The sequence below is a fragment of the Acinonyx jubatus genome, chromosome B4 (genome assembly GCF_027475565.1).
Source record: "Acinonyx jubatus isolate Ajub_Pintada_27869175 chromosome B4, VMU_Ajub_asm_v1.0, whole genome shotgun sequence".
Taxonomy (NCBI): domain Eukaryota; kingdom Metazoa; phylum Chordata; class Mammalia; order Carnivora; family Felidae; genus Acinonyx; species Acinonyx jubatus.
In genome coordinates this window covers 16,887,884-16,906,642 of record NC_069387.1, presented here as the reverse complement: position 1 = coordinate 16,906,642, position 18,759 = coordinate 16,887,884, and the positions used below count along the sequence as shown (strand labels likewise).

At 41.9% G+C, this 18,759-nt stretch overlaps 1 protein-coding gene across 12 annotated transcripts in view; it reads right to left on the bottom strand.

Annotated features, from left to right (window-relative positions):
• The window catches only part of CACNB2 (calcium voltage-gated channel auxiliary subunit beta 2), a 385,541-nt gene that overhangs the window by 36,697 nt on the left and 330,085 nt on the right, over positions 1-18,759 (bottom strand). For all 12 annotated transcript variants that reach the window (XM_027073549.2, XM_027073553.2, XM_027073550.2 and 9 more), the window contains one exon: positions 1,860-1,982. In XM_027073549.2, the coding sequence (XP_026929350.1) occupies positions 1,860-1,982 (123 nt within the window). The remainder of the gene's footprint in view (positions 1-1,859; positions 1,983-18,759) is intronic.

The window sequence follows — 18,759 nt, the reverse complement described above, 5'->3', positions numbered from 1 at the left end:
GTGAGCTCAGCAATTCACCATAGGATTTACCCCTCATTCTCTTTCCTGGTACTATGTGAGATTAGCCTGAACTTCGGTGCGGCCTCTGCAGGCCCCTGGTTCAAATATTCACAATTCTTCCCATTAAGAACCAGGGAGTGCTACAGAGTTCTCTTCTGTAGTCAGATTGCTTAAAAATATTAAGAGTCAGAGATAAATACTGAAATCTACCTGAAATATTTTGTTCCGGGGCCAAATTTCCCTTTATGCAAACAGGTTTATAGTTACAATGGTATGGTGTTCACAGATGATTTCTCCCATTTACGTGAATGTTGACAATTTCTCTCTTGCAGATAGAATGTTTATCCTACATCTTTATGATTTGTTTTTAATCGTCTCAATGGAATAGTACTTTGCCAGTCTATTCTTGAACATTTCAAAGAAGACTGGCCACTCTGTTTTTCTTTTCCTTCCATGGTGGAGAAGAGATCTGTCTTTAAGCATCAGACATCAGAACGGGAGCCTGGATTAACCTAACTTCTGCCTGTGAAGTCAGATTGTAGGCATGCCACCATTTCTGACAGCTTTTATGGTCTTTCCTTTCCAGCCACTATTTCGTATCTCTTTCTAAAAAGTTAACGAAATGGTAGGTTCTCAATTCTCCAGGCTTTTTTTTTTTCTTACACATATAAAAACATTTCTGAATCGAGGCTAAAACTGTACCTCTCTACTACCCAGAGTTTTAGAGTATGGATTTGTTTTTTCTTTAATAAATTTTTTTTATTAGAGTCTTGACTAGGCTTTTTTATTTATTTATTTATTAAAAAAAATTTTTTTTTAACGTTTATTTATTTTTGAGACAGAGAGAGACAGAGCATGAACGGGGGAGGGGCAGAGAGAGAGGGAGACACAGAACCGGAAGCAGGCTCCAGGCTCTGAGCCGTCAGCCCAGAGCCCGACGCGGGGCTCAAACTCACGGTCCGTGAGATCGTGACCTGAGCTGAAGTCGGACGCTCAACCGACTGAGCCACCCAGGCGCCCCATTGACTAGGCTTTTTGAATTGGGAGTCCTCACCTCCTTTACTTTAGTGAGCAGCTAAATTTACATACATTCTTCCAGACACATCGTCCCTTAGATGGAAGTCTGTTCCAATGGTCACTCCTGCAGGTCCGGGGAAACCTCATGCTCACACACTGAGAACATCATTGAGGGGGAGTTTCTGGTCGCTTAATGCCATGTTCTGCACAGCTGGCATTTGGTAAATATTGACTCAAAATAAGCCTTAATTAAGGGTGAATTTTTCCAATGTACAGGCAGGAGTCATTGTTAACTGGCAGGTGGAGACCTCCGGCATGGAGGAAAAGGGAGCGTCTGGCTATCTGCTTCTTGCATCAATGGCTCCAATCCCCACGATTCTCCCTCCGCTGCAGACATTTACTCCCGAAAGGAGGATCAGGGCACCAGTGGTCTGCCTTCAGACATTGTCAGCAGAGAGGAGAGATCATGAATTCTAGGTATTATTATTAACTCTCCCCCAGATGGTTAAACTTGAGACATGAGAGGGACTCGACATGCAGCCAAGGTTAAAAATTAAAAGAAAAGTACAGGTTAAGCATAAAAAAAGGATCATCTACTCCAGTAATTCCCAATTTCTGGGTCACAGAGCCCAGGGGAGCCCTGAGGTTAACTGCAAGAGGCCTGTGACTTCTTTCTTCTTTAAAAAGGTTATATTTATATTAGAAAAGGTTGAGAGGCGCTGAATTTGTGCATGTTATGCAAGTGGAGCTCTACGCAATGCTATTTCATGGCAATAAGAAATAAGAAATGATGTTTCAAGGTGAAAACATCAGGCGGGTAAAATTCAAATTATTTTCCTTACTTCCTTAACATGCAGAAAATCTTTTGCTTCGAAGGAGATGGCCATGCCTGGCACTGGAACATCATCTTCGTGGGCTGCACTATAGCTGACATTTGTCCGAACAGCAAATGCAACGGGCTTTGTCTAAGGAGGGAAAAGAAAGGGAGAAAAAAGTAAAAAAACAAAACAAAACAAAAAAACAAAAAAAACCCCAAAAAACCAAAACCAAAACCACAACAGTGTTCCTCCCTTTCCCCTCCAACATACAAACAGACACCGAATATCTACTGTCATTTCTTTTTAAAGTTTTTATTTATTTTTTTAGAGAGAGAGAGAATCCCAAGCAGGCTCTGACTGTCAGCACTGAGCCTAATGTGGGGCTCAATCCCACAAACCGTGAGGTCAGGACCCGAGCTGAAATCAAGAATCGGAAGCTCAACCAACTGAGCCACCCAGGGGCCCCTCTACTGTCATCGTTGCTGGTTTTCCACCTCGGTTGTTTATCACAAAACAGATTATTAGTATTCACAACATGTAAAATCTTTCCGCTCTCAGCCACATACCACCCATTTCCAAACTAGAAAAAGGCCACTGTTCTCTTGGAAAGCACAAGAGATAAAGTGCCCCTTCTCTGCTTTCAGTGAAAAAGACTTAGCAACCACCACTCCTACCCCAAACAGCTACTTTAATTAATAACATAGTTGTAGGAAGGACAGTGTTTTGGGTGAAAAAAGAACCAGAGAATATATCTTCTTGAAGGCTGCAGGGAATTATGAAAATCAATGACATTTAATTTTATTATTTTTTCCTCCTTGAGTTGGGTCAGCCATTAAAGATGGTAACCTTTGTTATTTGATGCTTTGAAAATTTACAGGTAAGTATTTGCCCTCTAGTTAGGCAATTCCTGTTTACCTGCAAGGTGGAAAAATAGGTAAGCTCAGAAATGGTGAAAAGTGGTACTGTCTTTTTTTAAAAAATTATTTATTTGGGGGCACCTGGGTGGCTTAGTTAAGCGTCCGACTCTTGGTTTCGGCTCAGGTCATGATCTCACCGTTTGTGACTTCAAGCCTTGCATCAGGCTCAACACTGACAGTGTGGAGCCTGCTTGGGATTTTCTCTCTCCCTCTCTCTGCCCCTCCCCCACTCCCTCTCTCTGTCTCTCTGAAAATGAATAAACTTTAAACATTTTTAAATTTATTTCTTTAAATTCAAGTTAGTTAACATATCATATAGTATTGGTTTCAGGAGTAGAAGCCAGTGATTCATCACCTACATAAAACAGCCGGTGCTTAGCCCAACAAGTGCCCTCCTAAGACAACTGATAGAATGGGAGAAGATATTTGCAAACAACATATCTGCTAAAGGGTTAGTATCCAAAATTTGTAAAGAACTTATCAAATTCAACACCCAAAAAACAAATAACCCAGTGAAGAAATGCGCAGAATATATGAAGAGACCCTTTTCCAAAGAAGATATCCAGAAGGCTAACAGACACATGAAAAGACGCGCAACATCACTCATCACCAGGCAAAGACAAATCAAAGCCACAATGAGATACCCCCTTACACCTGTCAGAATGGCTAAAATTAACAACTCAGGAAAACAACAGATGTTGGCAAGGATATGGAGAAAGGGGTAGAATGAAAACTGGTGTGGCCACTCTGGAAAACAGTATGGAGGCTCCTCAAAGACCTAAAAATAGAACTATACTACAACCCAGCAATTGCAGTACTAGGTATTTATCCAAAGGATACAAAAATGCTGATTTGAAGGGGTACATGCACCCTAATGTTTACAGCAGTGCTATCAACAATAGCCAAATTATGGAAAGAGCCCAAATGTCCATCGACTGATGAATGGATAGAGAAGATGTGATATACGTATACAATGGAATATTGCTCGCGATCAAAAAGAATGAAATCTCATCGTTTGCAACAACATGGAAGTAACTAGAATGTAATACGTGAAGCAAAATAAGTCGGTCAGAGAAAGACAAAAGTGGTATTGTCTTAAGTGGCATTGTGTTTCTTTATGTTATGGGCCAGTGGACTTTTTCTGAGCCGTTTCTCGCTTCTGAAGGAGCTCTTCTTTGACTCTGCTTGTCAGGAGGGAAAGGAGGGATTTGGAATAGAGAGTCCATCTTTACTTCCAAATTTAATTTGTTCTACAGAACTGTTGTCTGGGTCGAGGACTGAGCTAAAAGCCATGAAGTCACACAGATATCCATCCACAATATGCAGACTGAGAAAGGCTACCACATTCTGGGCAAGAGCATAGTAGACATAAACTGGGCATAAATCTCTAGAATCTAATTCTTGTTATCCACTATGCTCTTCACTGATATAAAAGGTACTCATCCTCAAATGGAAATAGAGACTGTAAAAAAAGAAACAAAAAAAAGTTGCCCGTAATTGTTTCACTGAAACACAATCATTGATAGTGATGGTGCTTCCATTTTTTCTGGAAATTTCTTTACATACATAGATTTTACTCCCACAACTATAATCATAAGGTATTTCATTTTTATCCAGCTATTTTCATGCAATATGCTTTTTAAATCTGCCATTTAAAATTATTCAAACCATTTACCTTTTTTTGATACTGGAGTTTATATTTTTTTCACTATGATAAATATTCTACTTCAAAAAATCTGTATGTGAAAAGCTTCTTTCTATTTAGAATTCTTTCCCTGGGACAGATTCCCAGGGGTAGCATGAGTAAGCCATGAGTTACCAAAACCTGTTTCAATTCTTTTCCAAACTACTGTCTAAACGGGCTGCTCCATTTTAAACTGCAACCAGCACTATACAATGGTGCCCTTTAAAAGAAGATGTAGTCTTAATCAGATTTGGGTTTGCTGCCAGAAATAGGATTTTCTTTTTAATTTTTTTACTGTTTATTTATTTTTGAGAGAGAGAGAAGAATTTGAAGCAGGCTCCAGGCTCTGACCTGTCAGCATAGAACCCAACGTGGGGCTCGGACTCACAAACTGAGATCGTGACCCGAGCCGAAGTCGGACGCTTCACCAACCGAGCCACGTAGGTGCCCCAGAAATAGGATTTTCTTGAATACATCTTTCTATTATTCAGGAGAGTTTCGCATCATAAAAATACAGATCCAAAATATTTTTTTTTATGTTAGCATGATCATTTCCCTCAGGGTCTTTTTTTTTTTTTAATTTTATTTTTTATTTTAATTTTATTTATTTATTTTGAGAGAAACAGCAAGTGGGGGAGGAACAGAGAGAGAAGGAGACAGAGGATCTGAAGCAGGCTCCTCGCTGACAGCAGAGAACTGAGGCGGGGCTCGAACCCGTGAACTGAAGTCAGACACCCAACCAACGGAGCCACCCAGGCGCCCCTCCCTGAAGGTCTTTTATTCCTTGGAGGATAGAGAGATTAGATGTGGTGTCATGTTTTTTCATCATGGGAAGACATAAATTTTAAATATACAGCTCTACAGAGGATCCCATGGAAATCTCAGGTCTTCTATACGTTAACTTTTCAAAGACTGTAGGTAGTAGCAGGAAGAGGAGACACTGAAAAACAGAAAAACAAACTAAAGGCGTGGGGAAGGCCAGCGTGTAGGAACAAGGGCCACAATAATAATTTTCTGTTCTGACAGGTAAGACATCAACACAGAACATGCGTTCTTCCTTGGCTCACCTCCCGTAACCAATAATTCTAGCCCTGCATATGGAGTTGTGTATGGGAATCGGCTTTATACAACATATAGGGAGCAAAGAACAGCAGAATCCCACCCCTTACGATACTCACTTCAGGAACTACATTTCTAAGATTAGAATGGACAACAATGAAAGTGGAGAGGAGGAAAAAGGCTTTATCAAACTACGAGAGCTTACCTGCTAGAGACAAAGACCCCAGGATGCCAACCAAAGGGACCAAACGACAATGTCACTTTGGGTTCCCTGAACTCACTTCAGCACTAGCTCAAGCAGCGCACCTACTATGTGGAAGACGTTTTCCACATCAATTCCATTCATATGGGTTCATTCGTATGGAATTTTAAAAGGCCTGGATTTGAATGCTGATTCTGCCATTTACCAGGTAAGCGGCCTGGGTATATTTCTTACTCTCACTGAGCAATGTTTCCTCGTGGCTGAAATGAGAGTCATAATACCAACACAGCAGGGTGATTGCGAGATTTCAGAAAATGCGTATGTCACAAGTTACAGGAAATCCTGCCATTTGCAATGACACGGTTGGACCCCAAGGGCATTAAGCTAAGTTAGACTAAGGCAAATTCCTGTATCACCTCACTTATATGTGGAATCTAACCAACGCCCCCCCCCAACCCCAAAACCCAACTCACAAAAAATGCACGCACAAGGCCAGGCCAGTGCTTGGCAGAGAGAGAGTGCTCAATAAATGGGCTTGCTATCCACCATAATAAATGCCACACCTAAATAAATGTTTGCCCATGTTCACCTGTCTTTTAAGGCCCTACACGAACTGTTCTCTCTGTGCTCTTTCAGTGTGACCCTGCTCAGACCAAACTATTTAAAACAGGTGAATACCTGCCATAGGATACAAGCTAAGTCACTCTTCTATTCAAGATGTTTTCCTCCAACGTGGATTCTTTCATACTCTTTCGGGTGGGAAAACATGGTAAGGCTTTCCCAGACTTGTTTTGCTTACACTATCCTAGCTCTTTAATTCTGATTTTCTTTGAGAGTCCTAAGTCACGGGGGCTTTATTTTTTAACCAACGTGAAGTCCCAAGGGAATGTGTCTTAAGGAATCTTTGCATTTTTATCCCATGAAACCATTTTTAAAAATTAAACATACCCTGCTTTCAGCTGACCTCTGCATTTCTGGCCTCCTGGCGGTACGGTCCAGGCCTCAAGGACTCCTTCCTTTCATCACTCAGGCCTCTCGGCCTCGTTCCCACTCAGACATGCACTTACGGCCCAGAAGCCTGCCTTGTTTTTATGCTTCTTCCAGGGCCACATCTCCAATCAGGACCCAGGACGTGGTTCAGCTGATCCCCACTCCACACGCATGGGATCCACTCGAACAATTTGTGGCCATAACTGATTGTCGGGGCATTTATGCTTTGAGGCCAGTGGATGTTTATTCTCTCTCTCTCTCTTTTTTTTTTTTTTTTTTTTGCTCCCTTCCTCAGGTTAAGGCAAAGTCCTAAAGAGGAAGAACAAATAGAAGCCAGGGAGCCCTGGCCCTACACAGGCCTCCTAGGAACACCAGGACAGAGGGGACTGTGGTGGCGGTGACAGACGGATCTAGAGCTGTCGGACATGCCGAGCCCCCACACTGCTCTGGGTCTTGAGGGAAGCAAGGCTGATCCAGGCCTCTGGACCAGAAGTTAATGGGACGCTCTGAGGAGTGGGCTTTGCCCCAGGTCATAGGTTCCCCTCAAATTGTCCTCTGGATGCTCTTGACCTCCAGAGCCTCACAGGTGTGCCTGAAAGACTTGGTCACAGCTGTCTGGAAAGGTGGAGAAGAAAGGCAGCAAGCACACATATAAAGGTGGCCCACAGCCCCAGGTAAGGTCCTCTCAGGACTACTGTGGAACAGTACTCAAATCCCAGGGCAGATTTAGATTTATTTTCTATTTTTATTTATTTTTAAACATAATTTATTGTCAAGTTGGCTAACATACAGTGAACACAGTATGCTCTTGGCTTCGGGAGTAGATTCCCATGATTCATTGCTTCCATACAAGACCGAGTGCTCATCCCAACAAGCGCCCTCCTCAATGCCCATCACTTGTCCCCCCCTGCCCCCACCATCAACCCTCAGTTTGTTCTCTGTATTTAAGAGTCTCTTATGGTTTGCCTCCCTCTTTGTTTGAAACTGTATTTTCCCCCTTCCTAGATTTAGATTTAGAATCACCCTATTCCACGGAAGCTATGAGGTAAGTAAGTTGACTGGGAGACCACGTGATCCTCAATTCCACCTTCTGTTGACCTCATAAATAGCCTAAGACCTTTATTCTCAGGCCAGGGCTATTGCTGGGTCTACTTTTGCTGTCTCCTACCGGGATTCCCAGCTAACTTGTTTGGAGGGCCCGTGAGGTGGGGACATACCTTCCCACCAGTCTCTGCTTCTCACATGCCTGTGCCCAGGTTAACAAGGTTGATGGATTCCTCTGCCTATTTTTGTCCCTTCTGTCCGGCATGTGCTCTACAGCCTTAGGTGGTTGGTAAACCACTCTTGTTTTGTACTTGCCATCTTGGTGCACAGAACTAAACGTTTGCTGCACTTCAGCCTGTGAACTAAAGCTGAACAGATTCTTCAGCCAATGAGTATCACCTTGCAGAAGAGCAGAGCATTTCATCATCCAGACTATTATGCAAACATGTTTTCAAAACACTATGGCTGGGGCGCGTGGGCGGCTCAGTTGGTAATGCGTCCAGCTCTCGGTCTGGGCTCAGGTCACGATCTCACGGTTCAGGAGATGGGAGTCCTGTGTCAGGCTCTGCGCTGACAGCGCGGAGCCTGCTTGGGGTTCTCTGTCTCCCTCTCTCTCTGCCCCTCCCCTGCTCAGGCTGTCTCTCCCTGTCTCTTTCTGCCCCTCCCCTGCTCAGGCTCTCTGTCTCTCCCTCTCTCTCTGCCCCTCCCCTGCTCATGCTCTCTGTCTCTCCCTCTCTCTCTGCCCCTCCCCTGCTCATGCTGTCTCTCTCTCTTTCTCTCTCTCTCTCTCTCTCTCTCTCTGGCTCTCAAATTAGATAAATAAACTTTGTTAAAAAAAAAAAAAAGAACAAAACACTATGGCTATGTCATTTCACAATGGTATTTCCAGTCTGCATTCAGATATGTTTGGAAAGGGGGACAAATAAATAACACGTATGTAAAGCAATTACTATTCTTCTCTTCCAAGTCCTTCTTCATCTTGTACGCAGCACAACTTATAATAAAATTATAAGAACTACCATCATGGGACGTCTGAATGGTGTGCTGTATATTATGCAGAGAACAACTGGTTTTCCTGGATCAGGAAAGTGAGGCTCAAACAACTTCTCCTAGGCCACAAATAATGGAGGTGATATTCAAACCCAGCGATCTCTTTCTAAAGCCTGGGTTCTTTCACTCAGAGGGGTACAGTGATGGCAATTTTAAAGCCTTTAAATGTCTGTGTGAAATTCCGAACACTTGAAAATTATATTTTTCACACAATGCTCAGAAATTGGCTGGGACAGAAGGTAAAAAAAAAAAAAAATCAGGTCAAAGTCTGCCTTGTATAATTTAATCAATTTAATTTTTGTTAATTTTTAAATTTATTTTGGGGGGGGCAGAGAGAGAGAGAGAGGGAGAGAGAGAATCTCAAGCTCTGACAGGACACAGCCTGACACAGGGCTGCGTCCCACAACCACGGGATCATGACCTGAGCTGAAATCAAGAGCTGGATGCTGGACCAACTGAACCACCCAGGTGCCCCAAGTCCATTTAGAAAATTTTTTTTGATGATTTATTTAATTTTGAAAGAGAGAGACAGAGTGTATGAGCAGGGGAGAGGCAGAGAAAAAGAGGGAGACACAGAATCCGAAGTAGGTTCCAGACTCCAAGCTGTCAGTACAGAGCCCAACATGGGGCTCAAACCCAGGAACTGGGGGATCATGACCTGAGCTGAAGTCAGACACTTAACTGACTGAGCCACCCAGGCACCCCTCCCCTAGTCCATTTTTAAAAAACAGCTAACAGCAGTTCCCGTGTTGGAACTACAGGCATTCACTGTAAAGGTCATGTATTTCTGCCTCTTTGCACTTGAATCATTTTGTGGTCCGACAAATCAATAACAATGTCAAATCATGATTTTTGTTTATTTGTATATGAATGTTCTTTCTTCTGTTTTCCACAACATATAAAGCTCAATTTCACGCACAGAGAATTGAGATATTAAAACACACGCGGTCTCATGGCTTCCAAAAATGCCACAGAGGATGTTGCAGAGGGAGAGCTAAAAGACCACAGCTACTATATTATAGCATAATGTAGTATACATAGGAGGACTATACTATAGGGAATATATGCACAAGGAATTTATAGTATATATACCATATTTGAAAAGGGTAAGAAAAAGCCAGGCGAAGTTACTTATGATAAAATGTTTCCTGGACTAACTTTAAGGATTTTAACCGGCCTTCCAGTTATTCTGGGAGCCTTCTAACTTTGCTTTGCAAGTTTGTTACTTTTGGAAGGATTCCTTTTCTAGGTCCCTTTCCCGTAGCAGCTGCTGGAGTATCGCTAAGGATTCTTTTGCTTCGGTTGTGGTTTCCTGGGGAGCTTTTGTCAGTTTACAGTCTTGGGGTGGAATTCTCCTGACATGACGACACACAGTTACAAGTACGGCAGAATGCTGAAGATCCAAACCACACTGGTTTCACCACCGCCTGCCCCAGGCTGAATCCAGAGCCACTACAGTCCAGCCCACGGACCCGGAAGGATGGCCCATTAGTATCTCAACCCTCCCAAATGTTCCTCTTCCTCGATGCTTTTGCTCTGACTCATGCCCTCTAGCACCCTTTAAGAGTCCATCATGCCGCCATATGCTCTACTCTGCTGAGACGTGGATGTCAGAATCCAGTTTTGACCACGCCTGAACGGGAGCCCATCGAACAACTGCAGGGGGGATATTCCTGGACAGCTCGGGGGCCACAGGTCTTGCTTTTTCTCACAACCAAAGGAAGGTGCATTAGTGTTCCAGAGGCCAGGCCTGTGTGAGCCTGCAGGTTCCTGTTAGAGATACATGTGAGGTTTACAGCAGAAGCAAATTCTTCTATATTTTCACAACCTTCTGGAATCACTAGACCTAAGGCTATTGGTACACGGCTATTAGAAGTAGGAGAAAATTAAGTTAAAACAAATCTATTTGGGTCCAGCAATTCCTCTTCTGGGAATATATCCAAAGGAAGCAAAAATACCATGTTGAAGAGATCTCTGCAATTCCATGTTCATAGCATCACATTTATAATAGCCAAGCCATGGAAATAACCTGTGTCCATTGACAGATGAATGGAGTATTATTTAAAATTTTTTTCATGTTTATTTTTGAAAGAGAGGGTGAGTGGGGGAGGGGCGGGGGGCACAGAATCTGAAGCAAGCTTCAATGGAATATTATTTAGTCATAAAAAGAAGGAAATCCCGCCCTTTGTGACGACATGGATAGACCTTGAGGGCATTATGCTAAGTGAGTTGTCAGAAAAGACAAATACCGTATGATCTCACATGCAGAATATCAGAAAACAAAGCAAAACAGATTATCACAAGTTTATGGCACTATTTCTAGTTTTCTTCCTAAACAATGACTTAATGAGTTAATAATGAAACCAATCATTTTAATGGATGCAATAAGATGTTTACCTTCGGTTTATTAAAAAGGTGCTAGCGGCAGAATACGTACTTTGTTAAAAAGCAAAATGAAATTCACCCAAATAAAACAAACTTCTGATCATGATTAATAGGGTCACTTGAATTTTCATGCTTTGACTTCTTAATGTAAAGATGCATTTTACTATGTCAATAGCAAGGTGTGTTTTTTCTTTTTTCATTCTGAAACTGTCATATCTTGTGACATAAAAGAAAAATCCAAAGTTAATGTTTGAATGTCTATAATGGATTTATCCAAATACTCTCAATTTTCAATATATTTTTTAATGTTTATTTATTTTGGGGGGGGCAGAGACAGAGGGACACAGAGAACCCCAAGCAGGCTCCAGGCTGTCAGTGCAGAGCCCCACGTGGGGCTCCATCCCATGAACCATGAGATCATGACCTGAGCCGAAATCAAGAGTCGGGTGCTTAACCGACTGAGCCGCCCAGGAGCTCCAACATTTTTAAAAGAAATTTAAGGAAAAGTATGACCCAGATACCTATTATGAGAGTAGAGAAAAGAGAGCTTAAAAATCAAATTGGATTTTTGATCTACTTGTACATAATCATTTCCTATAAAACACGCTATATTCTTCTAATTCATTAAAAATGACTCAAGTGGGAGGATCAGCATTGAGTCTTCCACAGGAAATACTTAGGACCCGAAGAGATAGCAATGTACTTTCAAGAATAAGATCAGAGGTATCGCTTTTATTTTCTACAGATTAATACTGTAGTTTCCGGTTACCCTTCTCTGTACAACTTCTCAGCATCATTTGCCACTTCAGTGATAATCAAAAATCCTTCCTATATGGAATGAAAATCTTCAACTTTATTCCCTACACATACATGCGAAAGATTCTATAGCATACTGAAAAATCCTGCCTTGAGTCTTTCCAATCATTGAACTTTTAAAACATATTTGCTTAATTTATTATGAGCTACCAAGGACAGTCTGCGAATTCTTTAATAGCAAAATTTATCAAGCCATGGTGATATAAGCAATGTGACTATGTATTCTGACAGCTGAATCGAACTGAATAAGCAAATAATCAGATTTGCCACAAGATAAAATTTATATATGCTGCTAACTGATTTGAGAGATTCAAAGTTCTTCTTGAGAACTGATTCACTTAATGAATATTTATAAGGACGTGTTTACTATCTTGGGTCCCTGCCCTCACATGGCTTATTTTATATTCTAGTAGAGGGGATATTAAATAATGAAAAAAGTAGAAAAGAAAAGTTATGTGAATGAATAGAAAGTAACCAGGCAGGAAAGGTGAACAGGCAACATGAAATGGGGTAGTTGGGGAAAGCCTCGTCAGAGCTCTCACTCATTATTCGGGTCTGGGACTGTTTTGGACAGTGAACAATAGAAACTAAGATTCTCATGCCCTCTGGGAGCTGACATTCTAGAGCAGAGAGAGAAATGATAAATAACAGACCTAATAGACAAAGTGTATGTTGAAAGATGATAAACGTTGTGGAAAAAGAAAAATCAAAATAAGGTTAAGGGAAAGCCAGGGCACAAGCTACAGGGCAGGAGATACTTGAACCAAAGCACGAAGGGGGTGAGCGAATGCAGGTATCTGAACTCGGGGTAGAGGAAATGGCAAGCGCAGAGGCTCTCAAGTGGAAGCAGGCCAGAGACGTGTCAGAGGAAGACGAGGTCAGAAAGGCTGAGTGGAGCAAACCAGGAAAAAGAGCAGGAGATGAGGTCAGAGCTCTCAGGTTTTATGTGGCTTTTTCAGGTCACAATCGAGACGTTCAGCTTTTACTCTAAATGAGATGAGAAGTCACTGGAGGGTTTTCAGCAGTGGAATGATACGGTCCGACATATTCAAAGTACTGTAGTGGCTGTTAATTGAAAAGAGACTTTGGGAGCCAGAACAATTAGACAAGAAAAAGAAATAAAAAGCATCCGGATTGGAAAGGAAGAAGTAAAACTGTCACTATTTGCAGATAACACATTATACAGTGAGAACCCTAATGACTTCACCAAAAAACGGTCAGAACTAATAAACAGATTTCAGTAAAGTTGCAGGATACAAAAGCAAAATACAAAATCCTGTGGTAGTTCTATATACTGATAGCAAACTATCAGAAAGAGAAATTAAGAAAACAGTCCCAGGGTGCCTGGGTGGGTCAGTCGGTTGAGCGTCCGACTTCAGCTCAGGTCATGATCTCACGGCTCATGAGTTCGAGCCCCGCGTCGGGCTGTGCGCTGACAGCCCGGAGCCTGGAGCCTGCTTCAGATTCTGTCTCTGTCTCTCTGTCCCACCCCTGCTTGTGCTCTGTCTCCCTCTCTCTCTCTCTCTCAAATATAAAAAAGAAAACATAAAAAAAAAGAGAGGAAAAACAATCCCATTTACAACTGCATCAAAAAGATGAAATACCCAGGAATACATCTAACCATTGAGGTAAAAGACCTATATGCTGAAAACTACAAGACACCGATGAAAGAAATTGAGGATGACACAAATAAATAGAAACCTCTTCCATGCTCAAGCCCTGGAAGAAGACCGTTAAAGTGTCCATACGCACCCAGAGCAATCGACAGATTCAATGCAATCCCTATTAAAATCCCAATGGCATTTTTCACTGTAACAGAACAGTCTTAAAATTTATATGAAACCACAGAAGACCCCAATTAGCCAAAGCAATCTTGAGAAAAAAGAACAAATATATATATTATATAACATATATAATATATATAATATATATATATATACAACTCCTACAACTCAACAGAAATAAAATAAAAACAAGACAAGAACAGTCCAATTAAAAAATGGGCAAAACACCTGAACACATATTTTTCCAAGAAGACATCCAGATGGTCAACAGAAACATGAGAAGATGCTCTACATCCCTCATCATCAAGAAAATGTAAATCAAAACCACAATGAGATGTAGCCTCACACCTGTCAGAATGGCTAGTATTAAAAAGACAAGGAGAAAACAAGTATTTACATTTTTTTAATGTTTATTTATTTTTAAGAGAGAGAGAGAGAGAGAGAGAGAGAGTGAGTGTGTGAGCGGGGGAGGGGCAGAGAGAGAAGGAGACACAGAATCCGAAGCAGGCTCCAGGCCCCGAGCTGTCAGCACAGAGCCCGACGTGGGGCTCGAACTCACAGACCATGAGATCATGACCTGAGCCGAAGTCGGACACCCAACCGACTGAGCCACCCAGGCGCCCCAAGAAAGAACAAGTGCAAGTAAAGATTATGGAAAAAAGGCACTGATGGTAGGAATGTAAAATGGCACAGTCACTGTGGAAGACAGTATGGAGGTTCCTCAAAAACTTAAAAATGGAAATACCCTCCGATCCAGCAATCACACTGCTGGGGCTCCAAGTATTTTGCATAGTGGCAGATATATTAACTCAATGTTAAGGGACTCAATTAAGGGATTGATTTTTTTTTTCTTTTAGAAGAATCAGTTATCAGGTGCTTAGGCTATACCTACTCAACACAATATTCTGTCACCATAGAGCAAAGGGCCTATAAAACCGAATGGCTAGATCATCATGAGAACAAAGCTGGTCTGATCAGGAGTCTGCCTCATATGCATGCATGCACACACGCACGCACACACACACACACACACACACACACACACAGAAGTGTAGCACACGTCTTTCCTTCTTATCAAGAATTGATCGCTTTGGATCTGAGGTCTTCAACGAAGGAATGTAAAGGATTAGCAAACACCCATGGAGAACTTTATCAGATACGAAATCCGTATGAAGAACAGAGACAGAAGAACAGAAGAAGAACAGAAGTATCAGCAATTTTCGGAGTTCCTCTATCATGTGTGCAATGATTGTGAAGCATTCCCCTGCAATAAGAACATACTGGCTTCTTTTTCCTAGTGAGGCTGTTTCTCCCTCGAGCAGTATCTTCAAAAGGCATAACAACTCCAAGTCGCTGGGCAAGAAGCCAATACGAGGAGAAAGCGCTCGATTTTATTTATTCTGGGTTGTGCAATGTGTGTTTCCTTGCCTTAGAAGGGAGTATTACTTAGAAGTCATTTTCAGCTAAGCCGGCATCGTTAAGAAGAAAAGAAGTGTTTACATTTAATTTTACTATTGGTTAGTTTTACCAAGCCTGACAACAGTATTTCTCCAGTTATTTGGAAGTTAATGGTATAAATCAGAAACAATTTTTACTTTATGCTCATTGCTTTCTTTCTTTCTTTTTTTTTTTAAGCATAAAAAAAGACACTGAAAAACCTGCCTTCTGTTGCTGTTATGGACTGAATGTTTGTGTTGCCCTCTCCCTGCATTTAGATACTGAAGTCCTAGCTTCCAGTGTGACTGTGTTTGCAGACGGGATCTTTATAGAAGTTAGTGAAATGAGGTCATAAAGATAGGGCTGTAATCCAATGGGATTGGTGTCCTGGTAAAAGGAGGAAGAGACCCTGGAGAACTCTGAGGGTGCACATGGAGGAAACGCCAAGCAAGGACACAGCGAGACGGGGGCCTCTGCAAGCCAAGGAGAATGTCCTTGCCAGGAACAGCCCTCACCAGACCATGACTGGAGATTTTCAGGCCCCAGAACCGTGAGAAAGTCCATTTTTGTTGTTGAAGCCCCGCAGTTTATGGTATTTTGCTATGATCGCCAAGGCAGACGAGCACCGTTGCCTTACCCAAATCAACATCCTGGTTTCTATTTCGGGTAAAAAGCACGACTTGAATCTACATTATTTTGACATAAAAGTCATTCATAACCAAAGAGAATTTCTTTACTCAAAATTCAAAGAAAATTAGGGAAATGTCAAGTCAATTAAAAAAAAATCACTCCTTTTTCTAATACACATTTACTTATCATCTACTTTGTTCAAAATCCAACACTGCATAGGTCAAAGGGCAGGACAGTGCAGGATACAGGGTTTCCTTCCTTAAACCTACTGAGGTTCTAGCTGGAGAGCTTGTGTCTACAGCAGACCAATGGACTTTAGCAAAGGCAGTTGAAAAGTCTGGATTCCTGGGCGCCTGGGTGGCTCAGTCGGTTGAGCATCTGACTTCGGCTCAGGTCACGGTCTCACAGCTTGTGAGCGCGAGTCCTGTGTCGGGCCCAGTGCTGACAGCTCAGAGCCTGGAGCCTGCTTTGGATTCTGCGCCCCTCTCTCGCTCATGCTGTCTCTTACTCTCTTCAAGAATAAATAAAACATTAAAAAAAAACCAAACAGAAGTCTGGATTCCTGTGGGGTGGGTTCAAAATACCTGCTGGCTTTCTTCTGCTGTTGGGTGGCTGTATCTTTTGTGTAGTTGCTGCTTCAACTCCTGAATAACTACTTTCTGTTTGCATTCTTTCTGTTTGCTTGAATGTTACGCTTAACCCCACCGGACTGTCCCATTCCTCAGCTAGTTGTCTCCGAATTATATCGTGTCCACTTTTCTTAAAGTGCAAACCTTAAAAACAACATAAAAGGTGTGATGATGTTGGGTCATATCAACAGGGACCAGGCCCATCATTCCCCAAAGGACCTCAGTCCACAAAGTGCAGCCCAGAAACATTCAGAACCTCTTAACATGAGTGGTTAAGGACATGTTGCCATTGAGGTTCTGCTCAGTACTTTTATTCTACTGCAAGGATAAGAAGGAAAGAATTGAGACAAACCAATGGTGGTTTGTTTCTAAAGTACTGCTGGGCATTCAGGCTGGTATAAAAATGTCTATTCTATCCTTGGAAAATTATACACTACAAAGAATTTCCCAAGAAGTGTTCTAAACAAAGGCAAGGAAAGCCTTTACAAAGGACAGCCTGACAAACTTGGGAGACAGAGATAGTATTCTTTGTTTTAATTCTTTAATCTTCACTTTCTTCTCCAACAGCTGCAATTTCAGCTAAGTCCACACAGCTCTAGTGCTCAAAAGTTAGGCAAGTTTGCGTGTGTTTATGTTGTTTTTGTTTAGTTTGCACTGAGTGCTTTGCTTTTCCTAAAAAGAAAAAAAATGGGGCAAACGATCTCCGTGACCAAAACCCAGCGTTTTCGCAGGGACTCAATTAGCACAGAGAGCTGTGAGTGACAAGTTCTGACCAGGGGCCCCTGTCTGATCATTTACTCTGGAGAAACTTTTAAAAACTGTCTCGCCACCCTTCGTTCAATGTTGTACCAGTATCCAAAGAAGTAGTGAGTAGTCACTACCTAGCACAATGCTTGAGAGGGCAGGACAGGGTCCAAAGGGGCAAATACGGGAAGAAAGCACAAATCGACTCTGATACATGAAAAAAAATCTGTAATCATGGCTAATGCTGATAATGGGCTGGGCTGTATTTTCAGATTTTTAGATGCAAGTTTACCATGTGCACGTCCTACAGTGAAACTCTGATACTAACTCATGTGAAAACATAAACTGAAGCGTATTACAATTTTCAAGACTGCGTTTGACCGAACACCGACTCAAATCAGGCATCACCAAACCAAAAGTGGTTAGGAACACTCCAGCCGCAGCAACTAGGGGAAAAGCTTTCATGGAGAAGACACAGAAGCGAAGCAAGGAAAGTGACTGGCTGCAGCTTCAGCGGTTGCCTTATTTGTGGAAGCCTAGTTGGCTATTAGTGATTGGTCGTTTTGTTTCCTGGGATACAAGGGCATTTACAGGAATCAACTCTGGCTTAATTTTGGGGTGCTTTCTTAGGATCCCAAGGCATTGGTGCCACCCTGGTCTAATGGCCTCTTCAATTACTTTAATACTTGTAATTACTCTAAAGACCTTTACGAAAGGCATCTCAAGTATCTGCTCAGACATCTGCAGGCAAGTCAGGGGATATTTTCCAATTCCTAATGGCCTTCTGGGAGTCAGGGTTTCAGACAGCTGTTGGCTACTGGGTGGGAATGTAAGAAGTAGCAATGTTTACTTACTTGGGCATATTTGTGGCAATAGAAAGATATGATGTAGCTTGGTAAGCAGGCTTTTTAAAAAAATTTTTTTAATGTTTATTTTTATTTTTGAGACAGAGAGAGACAGAGCATGAACGGGGGGAGGGTCAGAGAGAGAGGGAGACACAGAATTGGAAGCAGGCTCCAGGCTCTGAGCTGTCGGCACAGAGCCCGACGCGGGGCTCAAACCCATCGACCGTGAGATCACGACCTGAGCTGAAGTCGGACGCTCAACTGACTGAGCCACCCAGGCGCCCCAGCAGACTTGTTTTTCGAATATGATTGGACTGTAATAACTAATAACTGCTTTCAATTATTAAGTCCTTACTACACAGAAGCCACTATGCTGAAACAGATCTCAATTGGTCTCCATAAAAACCCTATGGCCATGTGTCTAGTGAGGATCTGGAATTCAAACCTACGTCTTTTTCGATTCGCTTATAACCACTGTCCTGTCATCAAGAGAGACCACAGCCTCTTTTATAAGTTTCATTTTTTAAAATTTCTACTCATTCTCTAACTTTTCCAAAATTCCTATTACATGTCATAATATGCCACAGAAATACTGTAAAGTTTACTTATTTCATAACTTCTCATAAACTTTCACTAATTCATACCTGATAACTCTTCAAATAATTTAAATTCATTGTTCCTCGATTATAGCTTTACATATGGTCCTAC